The sequence below is a fragment of the Uranotaenia lowii genome, chromosome 3 (genome assembly GCF_029784155.1).
Source record: "Uranotaenia lowii strain MFRU-FL chromosome 3, ASM2978415v1, whole genome shotgun sequence".
NCBI classification, from domain to species: Eukaryota; Metazoa; Arthropoda; class Insecta; order Diptera; family Culicidae; genus Uranotaenia; species Uranotaenia lowii.
The window spans coordinates 167,703,952-167,720,371 of record NC_073693.1 but is presented as its reverse complement, the minus strand read 5'-3'; the positions used below and the strand labels follow the sequence as shown (position 1 = coordinate 167,720,371).

General features: G+C 38.5%; 1 protein-coding gene across 1 annotated transcript; it reads right to left on the bottom strand.

Moving 5' to 3' along the window:
• Positions 1-15,571: 15,571 nt before the first annotated feature.
• LOC129752824 (fibromodulin-like) lies at positions 15,572-16,096 on the bottom strand. Its single transcript, XM_055748605.1, has one exon. It carries the CDS (start codon positions 16,094-16,096, stop codon positions 15,572-15,574), a length of 525 nt encoding a protein of 174 aa, XP_055604580.1.
• Positions 16,097-16,420: the final 324 nt, after the last annotated feature.

Sequence of the window (16,420 nt, the reverse complement as noted above, 5' to 3'; positions counted from 1 at the left end):
CTCACAGGTTGACGACAGGACAATATCCTTTTGCGATATAGTTTGCGACTGGTTAAATTTAAACGTTCCCAGGATTAAACCACAATTCTAACCCGTTTGAAGTACACCGACGCTGCGAAATCTACGCCGTGAGAGGAATGCCACACCCAAAATTCAGCCTCTGCGCCAATGGCGTGTAGTCAATTACATAGCATCATCGGTACAAGAAGATAACGCGACCGGTGCTGATTCGATTTGCTCCCACCGGCATTAACCTCCCAAGTTAACCGAATTGCGTATGTCTGAAAGAAACAAAATAAAAATGAATTCACGTCCCTCCCAATCGCATCACAAGACGAAGAAGGATAGAAATAAATACCGGCCAACACCAGGCAGCCAGCGAACCGAGCACTGTGCGTGTGTAGCAAAAGCAACAACAAACATATTTCTTCAATTCAATCTGCCGGCAAACGCGTGTGTAGCAAAAGCAACAACAAAAATATTCCTTCAATTCAATCCGCCGGCAAACAACCACGGCCAAGCTGTGCGTGTGTATGTAGTAAAAGCAACAAAAAAAACATTGCTTCAATTCAATCTACCGGCAAACAACAACGGCTAAGCTGTGCTTGTGTATGTAGCAAAATCAACAACAAAAACATTCCTTCAATTCACCGGCAAACAATTATCGGCCAAGCTGCCCGGCTTTAGCAGCTGTGTATATGCACGCTAACTTTTGGCTACCCCTTAACGAATACTTTTGACCCGTTATTCAATAAGACTGGGAGAACTCCTTTTCAAGGATAAAGCCGCTTTACCCTTTAAGGGGTACTCAGCTTGATAACGCTTGGAGCGGATGAAAATTACCCCTTATTCCAAACGCAGCGGATCAAAATTACCCCTTATTACTAAACCTTCCAGATGGTGGAAATTTAAAATTCTAGTTATAGAAAAATTGTTTCCTGGAAAATAAATTTAAACAAAATGATGTGGTTTATTTTGTTTATTTAAATTACAGTTATTTCAATGTTTCGATACATTTCTAAAATTATTATTTTTCTCTTCTCCTCCGTTTCCCCGCTTGAATAGGTGAATCCTGAAACAAAATAAAAGGTTAGATTTAAAATTTAGAAAACATAACCACTAGACTTACCACCAATGTTAGTCCACCGCGATTCCTGTTTTCAAGTTTAATCCTTTTTGTCCGGAACTTTGCTGAACTGCTGAAATGAAATGAATTTATATAAATTCTGTAAGAATTAAATTTAAATGATCAACAAAACACTTACCACAACCTCTCTGATTATGCCAAAGCAATCACTTTAGATGTAACGCATCTAAAACTACCCTTTTTGAAGGGAATCGAGCTTTTCGAAATAAAGGGTAATATTGATCCGATAAAATGACCCGTTATTTGACAGATCGTGAAGGTTCTCAATAACGGGTCAATTTTACGCCTTTAAGGGGTAGCCAAAAGTTAGTGTGTGTAGCGTGTGTATGTAATAGCAGGCAGTAAGCAAAGCACAGTTCTCATTCAATGGGTTTCCCGTTTCCCGTTCCCCTTCCCCTTTCCATTCAAAACAAAGGAATACCTTGAAAGGAGGCCAAACGCCGGGAAGCCTCCGTCGTGCGTTATTTTTTTGTGATTGATCGGTGGCAGAAAGCCTATGACAAATATCCCTCGTCTTGCATGAAGCTCGAATAGCACACTGGTTAAAATGTCGGACTGGCAAGACGATGTTATTGGTGATTTGAGTTCGAATCTCCCTACGGCGCTGTGGTTATTATTTTTATTTTCTTGTTTCTGGGATGGATTATCCAATAGGAACGAAATCCCATAAAATGTTTTTTCTTGTTTCGCTCAGAGATGTTAAAATCGCGAGTCTACATACTCGCACTTTGCCCTTCTTTGCAGAACGATTTTATTTCGTTAAACTCAATCTGCAATGATGCTATCTAAAGTTCAACTCGGAAAGCATCAGGAAGTAAGCTTCGGGTAAACTCGGCAGGAGTAAACAGCAATCGGGGGAAACATCAGCGAAGCAAACGAACAGTTCTGCGAATTAAAAAACAAATCGTTTTCGTTCGGCAGCCGAACACATCAATCGGACAACGCATGGGGGCGTGGCTAAAAGTGATAGATACAAGGGAACGGGAAACGAGCGAGAGAAGGGTGCGAGGAATGTTAACTCGGTCCGTCGGGCAACGATCGCTCGTGAGCATTCGTGTACGGTAAGCATCGTTCTGTTGTTTCGTTGGTGGGATTTTATTCCTGCGAGGCATGGAAAACATCAATTCGGAACTGTTCTCTTCGTTTTGTGTGCAATCGCGCCATGATTGGAACGAAGATAAAATCAATCTGCACATAACAAGTTAAACTCGGAAAAAATCAGCCGAATGATTCTTTCCGAAGCGAGTCTACACACCGCTGGTTTCGCTTATCTTGTTTTGGTTGGAAGCCGAGTCCTTATGCCAGTTACGGTTTTTCAAACATACCGTCTTCGGCACAGTGCACATTTAAGAGCATTATCGGCACAGAGATTTGCTAAAAAGGCATTGGATTTCTGCAACCTCTTCTATGGGTGCAGTCTACGCAGAATAAGGATAAATCGAACTGATGATTCCCAACAACAATAACTTATTTTCGATACACTCCTTAGAAATTTTGACACTCCAAGCACATTTTGAAAATCTTACAATGTCATTTTTTTTTTTCAAGATCTGCGGCAGTCATTTTTTTCACAACACTTTGTTTATTTTCGCATGCTGTGATGCAAAAATAGTTGGATTTATATCAGATACGCCTAAAATAGAAACAGTGTTGTAAAGAAATTTTACGGCAGCAGATCTTGAAAACGGTTTCGCATTGTAAAATTTTCAAAATGTGCTACAAGTGTCAAAATTACTACCACTTTTTTTCAACACAAGTGAACTTGCTCTAAAAAGTAGGTTTTGCATGTGCAATCAAGTTTGTGAAGAAATCCTCGTTGTTTTTGGACCTTGGTCAACTCAAAACGCCAGACGAGCTCTGTGCCCAAGATAGGTAGATCATTAGGTATAACATTGCGCTTAACCTCAATCAAAAGAGGTCGCAGGTTCAAAAATAGTTATGAAATTTCGGATGATATGAATGGGATTTGAAACAAAATTACAATTTATGGAAAATTGAGGGGTCCTATTGCACAAATAAGTAATCAGTTGCATACTTTGAAATAACTTGTGTAGCAATTAGTTAAATTTGTGCTCAAAAGCGTCAGCCACTAAGAGCGATGGTGCGTATGTTCCAGGATGCTGAACACCTACACCAGTTTGGAATATCTACTAGTCGCTTTATTCGTCGAAAACGTCAGTCCATATTATTTAATATTGTTTGACTGTGTTTTTACTATTCATTTAAACTTTTATTTTCGATGAATTAATAATAAATTTCTCATTATAAACAAAGTCTGTTGAAACTCACTTTTTAGAAGCCATTGAAGTTGAAAAGTGTTGCATACTGCTCCAGTTGACGGTATTCAAATTCATTATTCTTTCTAGGTCGTATATCTCGAATATTAAGCAGACATTTTTAAGATTAACAATATATTAAACAAACAATTGCAAGGGAAGAATACTAATTTTATGTCAGCAAGAGAAAAAGTGTCAGGGTTTGGATTGAAGCCAATTGATTTAAACAATATTGTGAATAATGAGGAAAATATTCTTTGAATTATATGAATGTTGAAAAAAACTAGAAAAAAATCAAGGTAATTCACAAGCAAAATCACGCTTCATAAGCATATATTTTTTCATTTTTTTTTCAACAGATCACCAGTTCAGTGATCCTCCATATTGTTGAAGCGCATCTTTCGTCCATCGCTGTTTTATGTGCTTCTGATCCATAATTCATGTTTTGTATCCGCAGGGAGCCTCGCTGTTTATGTTATTTTTTTCTCCCTCAAGCTTTCATACCCACATCCTTTTCCAGTAAAGTCCGTGTCCAATACTCGTTTTTCTGTTTGTTATCAGATCGGCGAAGAATATTATGGCAGCAGGAGCAAAACCGCGATGGCAGAGCTCAAAATGCGAGCTCAAGTGCATTCGGGAGATATATCGCAACAAAATAAAAGCGGACTGCAAAAAGAGACCCCTTTTGGGTATGGTTGGACACCATCATACCTTCAGATATTGTTAGTAGGAAGGCAGCCAGGGAGGCATAGGAAAAGGTATAACTCAGCGTGTATTCTCCGGTCTGGTCCCGCGAGTTTTGCTAGAAGGTAAAATAATGTGCGGCTTTGGAGAAAACCGCATTCGCCACATCGAAAGACCGGCCGGCTCGCAGTATGAATATGATTGCATATGATGTGTATGGGCGCGCATTGGATAAAATGCACCGAGGTGTGTTATTAAATATGGCGCTGAAAGTGAAAAATAACATAAAGGTATATGATACAGAACGGACGTCGTGAATAACAGAAAAGGCCCTGTGACCGTAAGTTCGCGCGCTGTTGTGGCGCAGCAGGTTCCCCCGTCTGCCTTTTCCCCGTTTCAGGTCCCTGTCCGGGGTGCCCCAAGAGATCCATACGATTCCGTCCAATCCGACCACAGCAAGGCAAGGCAAGGCAAGGCGAGGACCAGCCTTACGGTTCTTGCTTTGCGGTGGCACACGTACGGCCTCGACGAAAAAAAAGGTGCGCGCGGCAGATCCAATCTGCGGAAAACATACGAAGCCATTCCTATGATGATAATGGTGGCAATAATAGGGGTTCGTGAGATAAATTCGCTCACGCATTTTCTCCGACTTTGTGCCGCGGGTCAAGCGATAATATCAGTTCAACGAGAAAAATATCAAATCCTATTGTAGGCAACGCAGCCTCGAACCATCACTCTGTTGGATGACTCCTTGATGGAGTGCCCGTTGTTGTCCTTCTAAATATATGACAGGCTGAATCCTTGAAAAAAATTTCAAAAAAAAGCAAGCGACATAAAAATTAATTTTTCGAAAAGAGAAAGACAATCTCATCTTCTGCAGATTTTAAAATAATAGCTCAAGATATATGTAAATGAAAAAAAAAAATCTCACTAGATAGGGGAGATAAGAACATAACGAGCACCTTTTCAACATCATAAAATTTTTGATTTTTCACAAAAATCAATTTTAAAACGCGTTTTTACTTTAACTCGGGGCTAACAGCGCACTATTGATCGTGGCGAATTCTGCTCGATGGAGTCAACTGAATTGCAGAACTAGAGTTTGACTAGTTTACATCTGACGGCTTAGCCTATTGGTAAGATGTCGAAGATGTAATCAGGAGACTCGAGTTCGATTCCTTGTCGAGTTGATCAACTTTTTTCTATGGTTAATTAAGCGTGCTTCTTGAGGTGGCCATTATTATGCCCTTATCTCCTCCCCTACTTGCTAGCAATCTCGGTAGGCTATCTACCCTTCTACCCTTAATAACTTTTTTGTCGTAACTCGTATCATCTTACAATCTTCTAAGAAATGTGTAAAATTACGTCCAGATTATAGTTTAAACAAATTCAATCAAATTTTCATAGAAACTTGAAGCTCGTTGATTGGCGGCTTAGGTTTACCGTTTGATCTGAAATTTGGCGTTGGCCCTTCTGCCAGGCTGAAGAACGATTTCAGCAGTTTTGGTTTTGGAACATACCAAAAATAATAGATTTTTTCAATATTTTGCACGAAGTTAAGGGCGCGGAAAGTCAGAATGGGCGCAAATAACTGGAAAAAACACTTTCTGAGCGTTTGTTCTTCTGCTCGATTCCATTTTTTTCGGAGAATATTCTCAGAATTAGTACTGACTGAGAGAAAATAATTTCGAGCGAGTTATCTTGATCGTCATTGCAAACGGATGAGCAGTCTTCGCGTTCTAAGTGTTAAAAAAGTGATAAAACAGTTATTATTATCAGTTCTGCTCGATTCGTTTCCCTGAGCAAGAAGGCTGTGCAGCTTTTAAATGAGTCCACAATAAAAAGTATGAGTAAAAAAAATAAAGCGTATATTTTATATCTACATTTGAATTATGATTTCTCTCAATAAATATTTCAATACTGCCTCTAATCTTATTGGAAACTTGGTTTAACAGCAAGATAGTGCTGCCATCTGAAGTATGGATCATGATAAATCTTGACGCTTTAGGATAGCAAAGTTGGCCTTGCTCGAGAACGGTAGTTTTTTTTCGCGGCAGCATTTTTCTTCAGTAGTCCTTAAATTACATTTTCGTTTTCCTTTATTAAGAAATATTTCGAAGTTAGTCATTGTAGTGAATAGTTAACTTTTTTTTTTTTTTTTTTTTTCTTAGCGTTTATTAAGGCATTTAACTTATGATAAAAGTATTACATTGCCGATGGTCACTTTTAATTATATTATTTGGTGAGGGTTAAGGAAGGAAATAGGATGCGGAAGGGTAGAAGGAGGAAGGGTTATTTGCGTATCTCTGGCGGTCGTACCTGCTGCATACTACGCGTTACAATTGACCGAGAGGAGCAATTTGGTTGTACCTTATCTTCACAGACAACTTCTTTTGACGAAGTTGCTGGAAGAGGGGTTGGAAGCGGTGTCCTTTTTCGAGGCGGTGAATCTAAATCCAAACTGATCACATCAGTCTGGAGAAGTTGTGGTGTTGTTGGAGTGTGCGGTTTCTCATGCGTTCTTTTTTGGTTCAGGCTCGTCTGTTGGTGAGGTGCATCATTTTCTTGGAGTTGTTGTTGGTTACTGGTGCTTTGTTGGGTAGTGTTCAATTTGACGGCATTCGCGTAGCTGATGGAATTGTTGCTCGTGTGTATCATTCTTCGGGCTTCGTTGATCGGGATATTCTTATCGGTGCTGAGTTTCAGGGCTGATGATTCTGCTGTCCAAATGGGGCATTTTCGATCCAGAGGGGAATGACCTGTTGTTTTGCAGTTTCCACAATAGGTTATTTCTTGGCAGTTAGCACTATCGTGATTTTGTGAACAATTTTTGCATGCCAACTGATTTTTGCAACGGCTTTTAGGGTGACCGCACTGCAAACATTGTCGGCATAACAGAGGCTGCGAGTAATAAATTCGCGTTCGAACACGAAGTAGTCCGAAATTAATGAATTCCGGAATTATTGTGCTACTGATAGTGAGAATTAAAGTTGATGTACCTACTATTCCTGCTGTGGTTTTTTTTGTTATGCGGCGGACATCGATGATTTTTTGGGGCTTTAATTCTTCTAGCAGTAGTTTTTCGTCCATGTCATCCACTTCTCGACAAGTAACCACCAATTTCCGTTGGTTCAAACTTGGATGGCGACCTATTACGATAGGTGTACCGTCCAATAGAGTTGTTAGTGTTGTCAGCTGCCTTCCTTGATTCTTGTTTCTTATCTTCAGCACGTACCATTTCCGGGATTTCTCGTAAAAGGCTCCTTCTATTTTACCCGCAAAGTTCTCGATCGAACGGCCAATCAAGAACGGGTTTTTCGGTAGTTCTTTTCCTTTGGCACCTTGAAGTGTTAAATAATACAACCGTCCGTGTAAGCTTTGGGCATCCATCCATTCCGGAATAGTCCGGTTTGGATGGTCACCCGGTGATGGGCTCATCACCGCGCGCTATCCTATTCTTTGTCCACAGAAAAAATCACTGCCTTTTGATCGATGAGCGAGAGTAAAATACAACCGACACCGACGAAGGCTAAGAGGGAACTCCTAATAGTTAACTTGAAGGTAATAAAAATTCTTGGTGTGTTGGTTAGATAGTTTTTCGGGAATACTGGCAATAGAAATCGATTTCAATCCGTGCACGTTTTGTTGATTTGTCAAGTGAAGATGTCTATTCAGATCTAGGAAGGATTTTTTTTCGATTTGAATTGAAGATTTGAACAAAGTTAATTTGAAAATGTGTTGAAGATGGAGAAATTTCATTATCTTTTTCGAAAGGGAAAATATCTCCAGGTGAAGTAGAAAAATAAGAGTGCCAGCGCCGAAGGTTGTTCTTCCGTCGATTGCTTGGATTCCTTCAAGGCGGAGGCAGGTCGCGGAAGAAGAGGTTTTGTTCAACAAAGGAATCAAATCAGCTAAGTATAACTCAGAGCATTGATCATTTTTAATTTCATTTAATAACTCTATTATTAGGATTCGTGGGGGGTCGGACAGGGCATCACACGAGCGGAAAACTGATATACAATGGATTGTGGGTTCAAGCCAGCCGGAGTATCTCGGCAAATTTGAGATCTTGAACAGGTAACCTAGGTACCTTTCCAGGATTCTTCATTTGTTTCGAACAGTTGGAAGGGAGTGAGATGAGTCCAACCTGTCCCAAGCCAGTGGTAACGGACCCCTTGGTAGTGCTGCGAATATTGTTGATGAGTTAAGCATGAACAATATTTGAATGTACGATCGAGACTTCCCGTACCGACTCGGGTCGAAAGACCTATAAGCGACTGGTGGGTCCAACATACATACATACATCACGATAAATCTTGACGCTTTAAAACGGGTCTATCTCGGAGCTATATAAACGAAATAAAAATTTTTTGTTCTTTAAATGTAGGGTTTTATTGCACTTAAAAGGAAAAATAATAAAAAAAATATTCCGATGTTTTTTTGATGAATTTTTGAACTTTTCGTCGAGTACCACTCATCATAGTTCGGACACCCTATTCGCTGACCTCAGCGGCCAGTTTGTTCCACAATCTCTTCATCTTTGTTGCATCCCGAGTCGTTCTACCATTCTTCTTCATCTTCTGCTTGACAATTGCCCAAAATTTTTCGATAGGGCGGAATTGAGGGCAGTTGGGTGAGTTGATGTCCTTTTCGACAAAATCCACCCGTTGGCACGGTACCACTGTAGTATCTCTTTGCTGTAGTGGCAGCTTGCCAGATCTGTCGACTTTACTGGTCCTTTGTGAGATCTACTGTACGGAAAAAAACGTTTTTCAGGCACTCCTCTTTGTACATTTCGGAGTCCATGGTCTTGGGGTTTTTCGTCCGCATCACCCAGACCAGCTCAGTGCACCACTGCAGTGGCTTTATAAAATTTTAGGCCTGGAAGCTGCCCAAAATCCATCTTCACGTACGTTTCGTAATTCATGAGGATGCATCCGTCATACTTCGTTGGAATCTTGTTGTTTAACTTCTGGGCACGTCCTTTCGCTACTAAATTCTGGTTCAATGTCCGGTTTGGTTGCTTACTGGCCCGTTAAGATCGTATTCCTTCGTGCAGACGAATCCTTCTGACGGTGCACCGGTCCGCATTTTCTCGAGATGTCATAGTCCCTGGGCTCTGGGTTTACCTTGATCGTTCTCAACACCTTCAAATGCAGTTTCCGATCCTAAGGTCCACTATGACGCTTGATATGAACCTGCCGATCGATGGTATGCATCTCACGGAAACGTTTGAGAACGCTGCACACGGTTGAATTGACAATTTTTTATAATTTCGCGATTTTTTAACCCGACCATGTCGGGTTTTGACGTGGGTGCCTAAAATTTATTTTCGTCTCGCGGCTTCCATCACGTAAACTTTTTTGGAACAAAACGAATCGCAATGAAATTTTTAGCACTGATAGAGGGAACATTTCCAAACAAAGTACTGTCAAAACATTCTAGATCCAACACTTAGGAGCGCAATGGTATAATAAACAGTGCGTCCAGATTTTGGGTGATCCGTGCTTTATGTGTACCCAGTTTTGCACCCGTACAGCAATAGGGATTTGATGTTTGAGTTGAAGATTCGGATTTTAGTTCGTAGAGAGATCTGGCGTGAGCGCCAGAAGTTTCGGAGACTCGCAAACGCAAAACGGGCTTTTCTAATCCGGATTTCGATGTCTTTCTTGATACCACAATCAGGCGTAATCTGGCTACCAAGATACTGGAAGTACTCCACTTTTTCAACCTGTTGTCTAGCTTCCATGAAATTGGAAAGATTAAAAAGTATTTGTAGAAAAATAAAGCGTCAATTTTATATCTACATTTGAATTATGATTTCCCTCAATTAATGTTTCAATATTGCCTCTAATCAATGAAAATTAAACTTGGTTCAACAGCAAGATAGTGCTACCATGTACGACTTGATAAAGTATTATAACTCAAATGGAAAACTCCTTAAAACCCCATTAAAACCTTTGGAATACTAGAAAACGCCTTAAAATACAGTTATCTACTCCAAAAACTCGTAAAAGCATTATTATTCACTTGTACACAGCAAATTTTAGGAAAAATTCTTGATTTTTAAAGAAAAGCATAATATTCGTATTTCGCACCTTTTTTCATATGTTTGGTCCTCAGCGCCAAATGCTTCATCCTAAAAAGTAAACTTATGCTCGATTTATCCGTTGAAGAATTTAAAAGAAATTGTAGAGGAAAAATTTCGATGAACTTCAATCACTCATATTTTACCAAGCAAAACACGTTGTTCACCACTTCCATCTGTACCGTTGAGCCGTCAACACGTACGCCGGAGCATCGTATCGTTGCTGTGTACCTGCAGGAACATTTTACATTATTTATTTTTTCCTTACCTGTATTTCAATCAGCACTTTTCAGTGCTAAAATTATTTTCATTTTCTTTTATTCATATTTTCTCTTTTCTTTCCAGCATGGGGAAGTCTTCGGCCGGCTCAAGGGCCGGAAGAAAACGGATTGCTGAACCTAATCCAGGGCCATCTGCCAAAAAAGTTGAAATTTCCAATTCATTCGATGTCCTTCATAACATCGGTGATGAGGAAATATTCATATTTAATTCTGATAAGAGTACTAAGAAACCTTCTTCTTCTTCTTATACTCTTAAAAACGAAAAGATTCCACCAATAACGGTCACGATTCCTGACTTCAATGCCTTTCGAAAAGAAATCGTCACTTCCGTCAAGGATGTGAAGATTTCTTTTCAGATCGGTCGAAGGGGAACTGCTCGTATATTGGCGGAATCTTTTAATGATTTTCAAAAGGTTTTAAATTATTTGAATAATAAAAAACACCAATTTTTTACGTACGACACTAGAAGTGATCGTCCATTTAAAGTTGTACTTCGTGGTCTCACTGGCGATCAGACACCGGATGAGATCACAGCTGAATTAAATTCTTTGTTAGGTTTTTCTCCAATTCAAGTAATTCAAATGAGGAAAAGAACCAACACGAATAATATCAGTAGTGTTGGTTTTGCTCCTGAACTTTATTTGATCCATTTTAAAAAGGATCAGGTTAATAATTTGCAAATTCTTGAAAAGGCTCGTCTTATGTTTCATTGTCGAGTCAAATTCGAACCTTTTCGTAAATCTTCTACCAATTTTCTTCATAATATTACGCAATGTCGCCGTTGTCAAGCTTTTTGTCATGGCACTAAAAATTGTAGAATGAATGCCAGATGCATGTTTTGCGGCTCATTCGATCATGAAAAATCTAAATGCCTTTTTGGTGGTGATAAGCCAAAAACAGAATTTTTTAAGTGTGCAAATTGCGCAGGTAATCATTCCTCGAATTCGCTAGACTGTCCCATCAGGGCAAAAATTATTGCTTCTAGGAAAAATCCCAAAGTTTCCAGAAAAGTTTCTTCTCCTCCTTCCTCTTTTTCGTCTTCACACGTCGGGCCGGCAAACAACCTGCCTGTTCGCATTCAGCCTCGGTCTACATTGGAATCACGGCTGGGTAATACCCGAAGTGATTTTAATGTTACCTGGGCTGATTCTGCGCCCCAGACTCGTTGTTTATCGTTCTCAGAGGTGGTTGAAAATGGGTTTCCCTCTTCAGGTTTAACTAATAAAAATGGGAAAAAACCAAGTCTCAACGTTCATGCGAAGGCTTGGGAAAATCCCCGAAATTCAAATACTTTTTCTTCTCCTTCCTCTTCTGATTCTAACAATTTTGTTGATTTGGGTGAGATTACTGAGGAAAAATTAAAATTTTTGCATCAAAATTTAATGGAAATGATGCAACTTATGTTGAAAGCAAATTCAATGTTTGAAGCTTTCCAAACTTCTTTTAATTATGCTAACAAAATTATTATGACTTTACGATTCCCTCATGGATCCAAATAGATGTTTAAATATTATGAATTGGAACGCTAGATCTTTGCTGGCTAACCAAGACGAGTTCTTTTTATTTTTGAAAACTCAAAACATACATATTGCTGCCATCACTGAAACTTTTTTAAAGCCAGACAATAACTTGAAAAGCAATGCTTTCTTTAAAATTTTACGAAATGATCGACTTGATCGACAAGGTGGGGGTGTAGCTATTGTCATCAATAGTCGTCTCAAATTTAGACTTCTTCCTTCTTTCAATACAAAAGTCTTAGAAACAATTGGAATTGAATTAGAAACTTCTATGGGGAAAATTATAATTGTTGCCGCATATTTGCCTTTTCAATGTAGCGGTGAACAGAAAAATTTTTTGAAGGGAGATTTACAAAAACTCACCAGAAATAAATCTAAATTTTTTATTATTGGTGACTTTAATGCAAAACACCGATCTTGGAATAATATTTCATCAAATTCAAATGGGAATATTTTGTTTAATGACTGCTCTGCAGGTTATTATACTGTTGAATATCCTAATGGGCATACTTGTTTTTCTTCAATTAGAAATCCCTCCACAATTGATTTGGTTCTAACGGATTTAGGCGAGCATTGTAGTCAATTAGTTACTCATGCGGACCTCGATTCAGACCACCTTCCAGTAACATTTTCTTTATCCCAAAGTCCCATTGAAAACCCTTTAAAATCAACTTTTAATTTTCAAAAGGCTAACTGGGAGCGATATATGAATTTTATTGAACGTAATCTAGATGTAAACGTTCCATTGAATTCAATAGAAGATATTGATTTGGCTGTAGAAAATTTGACAACTTCAATAGTCAATGCTAGAGCCGCTTCAATACCTAAAGTTAAACATAAATTTAATCAACCTTTAATTGATGATGATCTTCAGTTTTTGATACGACTGAAAAACATTCGTCGACGCCAATTTCAACGAACTAGGGATCCTTATTTGAAATTAATTTATTGCGACCTTCAAAAAGAGATCAAACGTCGTTTAAATTTCATCCGTAATGAAAATTTTGCTAAAGCAGTAGAGGACATAAAACCCTACTCAAAGCCATTTTGGAAATTAACTAAAATTCTAAAAAAGCCCCAGAAGCCAATTCCTTCTTTGAAAGATGGGGATAAACTTCTTTTAACTAATTCAGAAAAAGCTCAAAAATTAGCCCAACAATTTGAGTCTGCTCATGATTTTAATTTAAACGTTGTAAGTCCAATTGATGCTCAAATTTCCCTAGAATTTGATGATATTCTTTCTAAGCAAATTGTGTTTGAAAGTTCTTGTGAGACAAATATTGATGAACTTAAATTGATTTTCAAAAAATTTAAAAATATGAAAGCCCCGGGGGAAGATGGGATTTTCTATATTCTTATTAAAAAGTTGCCTGAAAGCACTTTAAATTTTTTAGTTAAAATCTTCAATAAATGTTTTCACTTGGCTTATTTTCCCAATAAATGGAAAAATGCCAAAGTAACTCCAATTTTGAAACCTGGAAAAAGTGCTTCAGAGCCTTCAAGTTATCGACCAATTAGTTTGCTTCCTTCTTTAAGTAAACTATTTGAGAGAGTTATTTTGAATAGAATGATGATTCACATTAATCAGAATTCTATTTTCCCTGATGAACAATTTGGTTTTCGTTATGGACATTCTACTACACATCAACTTTTGAGTGTAACTAATATGATTAACGCTAGCAAATCTGAGGGTTATTCAACTGGTGTTGCTCTTCTTGATATTGAAAAAGCTTTTGACAGTGTTTGGCACAAAGGTTTAGTAGCTAAATTAGCTCGATTTGATTTTCCTGTATATCTCACCAAAATTATTCAAAATTATTTGACTAGCCGAACTTTGCAAGTAAGCTATCAAAATTCATGCTCTGAAAGGATACCCATTAGAGCTGGTGTCCCTCAGGGTAGTATACTTGGGCCTATTTTATACAATATTTTTACTTCTGATCTTCCTGATGTCCCAGAAGGAAAAGGTAGAAGATTATTTGCTGACGATACTTTGCTTTCAGCCAAAGGTCGAAATTTACGGGTGGTACGCAGTAGATTGCAACAAAATTTAAATTCCTTTTTGAATTACTTGAAAATGTGGAAAATTTCTCCTAACGCTTCCAAAACTCAACTTATTTTATTTCCCCATAAGCCAAGAGCAAATTTTTTAAAACCTAATGAAAATCATTCCATAACTTTTAATGGGGTTTCATTAGAATGGTCTGATCACGTGAAGTACCTGGGACTTACACTTGATCGGAATCTTACTTTTAAAAATCACATTGAAGATATTCAATCTAAGTGTAATAAATATACTAAATCTCTTTATTCTCTCATCAACAGGAAATCCAGGTTGTGTCTGCGAAACAAGATGTTAATCTACAAACAGGTATTCCGACCAGCGATAATGTATGCAGTTCCGATTTGGTCTAGCTGCTGCGCGACGAGGAAGAAAGCCATCCAGAGGATTCAGAACAAGGTTCTGAAAATGATTTTGCGGCTTCCACCTTGGCACAGCACCGAAGATCTTCATCGGATTGCGGGCATTGAATCGATCGAAGAGATGGCCAACAAAATCATCTCCAACTTCAGAGGCAAATCGATGCAGTCTTCCATCGCAGAGATTCGTTCTCTCTATAATTAGTTTTAATTTAGGATAGTTTTAGTTTTTAGTAGTAAGTTTAAAATATTTTTTGACATTACAGGATGTTCTCCTACATAAAAATACATGATTGCACTCAGCAAAATTAATTCAAATAAATAAATTATAGTGATTAATAAACTATAGGGCTCTGAAAGTTCATTATTGAACCGAACACCTAATTTAATGTATTAATGTAATATAAATGTAATGATGAATTGGTACTAATAAAGATATATTTAAAAAAAAAAAAAAAAAAAAAAAAAAAAAAAAAAAAAAAAAAAAAAAAAAAAAAAAAAAAAAAAAAAAAAACACGTTGTTGAAGGGGCTATTCTTGTTTCCAGGGCGACTACAGCTACGGGTGTGTTAAGATACCAAAACACGGGTTGGACCATCTTGTGACAGGAAATCGTAATGGTAATCATGGTAGGCGAATAACTGGCTGAAAAACCGCTCCGTCTCCACCCATCCCCACTGAGAAACTGTTGGTACCCCTTGACTACTTCTTCTCAAACTGCTTATAGCCTGTTTGTTTCACTCACTGTATTATTGTTTGAGAGGTATCCGAAACAAAAGACAAATGTTTGCATAGCTCAAAAATTGATCAAGCAAACTGTACCAAATTTGGCATGGGAAGGTATTTGGGTACGAGAAATGTTTTTATGAATATTTATTACCCCTCTTTCACTCCAGTGAGAAAATAGATAGGAGGGAGGTGCGTTACCATTCAATTTTTGGCATATTTTGAAAACTAATCGAGCAAATGAAACTAATTTTGGCATAGAAGTGTATTTGGGTACGAGGAATGTTTCTACATGGATTTGATTCTCCTCCCGCTTTCAAGTAGAGAGATAAGAAGGGAGAAGGGGCATCTTATACAATTTTGGATAGTTCGAGAACTTAACGAGCAAATTACTCGAGAGCTTTTCAACATTATTTGAACAAGTCGAGGGCTTCATTCAATTTCATCGCTACAATTGAAGGGATTCGCATAGAGCGCAAACCTCTTCCCGGTTCCGAGGAATAGGTCATAAGTTTGGCACCATGGCAGATTGTTGCCACTCAAATCAAGCGATTCTAGCGCTGGCAAGTCCTGTAGTGGCAGCGCCTCCAGATCCTCTAAGCGATTGAAGTTTAATTTGAGCGATATCAGGGATGCCAGGAGTGTCGAGTCTCCGGCTATCAATTCCTGCACCTTATTGTGGCCCACGGAAAGATGTTCCAAGTTATCAAGCCCCTTAAACTGGCTAAAATCGAAGCATTCGATTTCATTGTAATCGATGTTGAGATTCGTCAAAGATCTAAACTTTCCAAGTCCAACAGGAATCGCTATGAGTTGATTGTGACTAACTATTAAAGATTCGAGGCTAGGGAAATTCCAACTCGATACATCCAGATTCGTCAAACCGCAATTCACCATGTGTAGGGTTTTCAATCTTCTCAAGAAAACTGCTTTTGATGACGTGAAATTGACGGGCATCTCGTCAAAGTGAAGTTGTTGAAGGGGAAGATTTTCCAATAAGCTCAGGTCGAGATCAATGAGATCCAAGTCCGTCAACCATAGTTCTTCTAGTTTGGTAAGATTTGTTATGGCCTGAGGCAGGACAGAAATCGGTGTTCTCGCAATTGTAAGGCTCGTAAGGTTGTCAACTTCTGCGTCTAAAATTTCGACATATTCTGTGTCACAGTTTTCTAACTTAACAGTTTTGCAAGATATTGGAATGTACAATATTCTGGAGCTAACTTTTGTCATTGAGAAGGATTTGGGTTTTTTAGATGTTAGCAAACTCATTAGCCCCGGGGT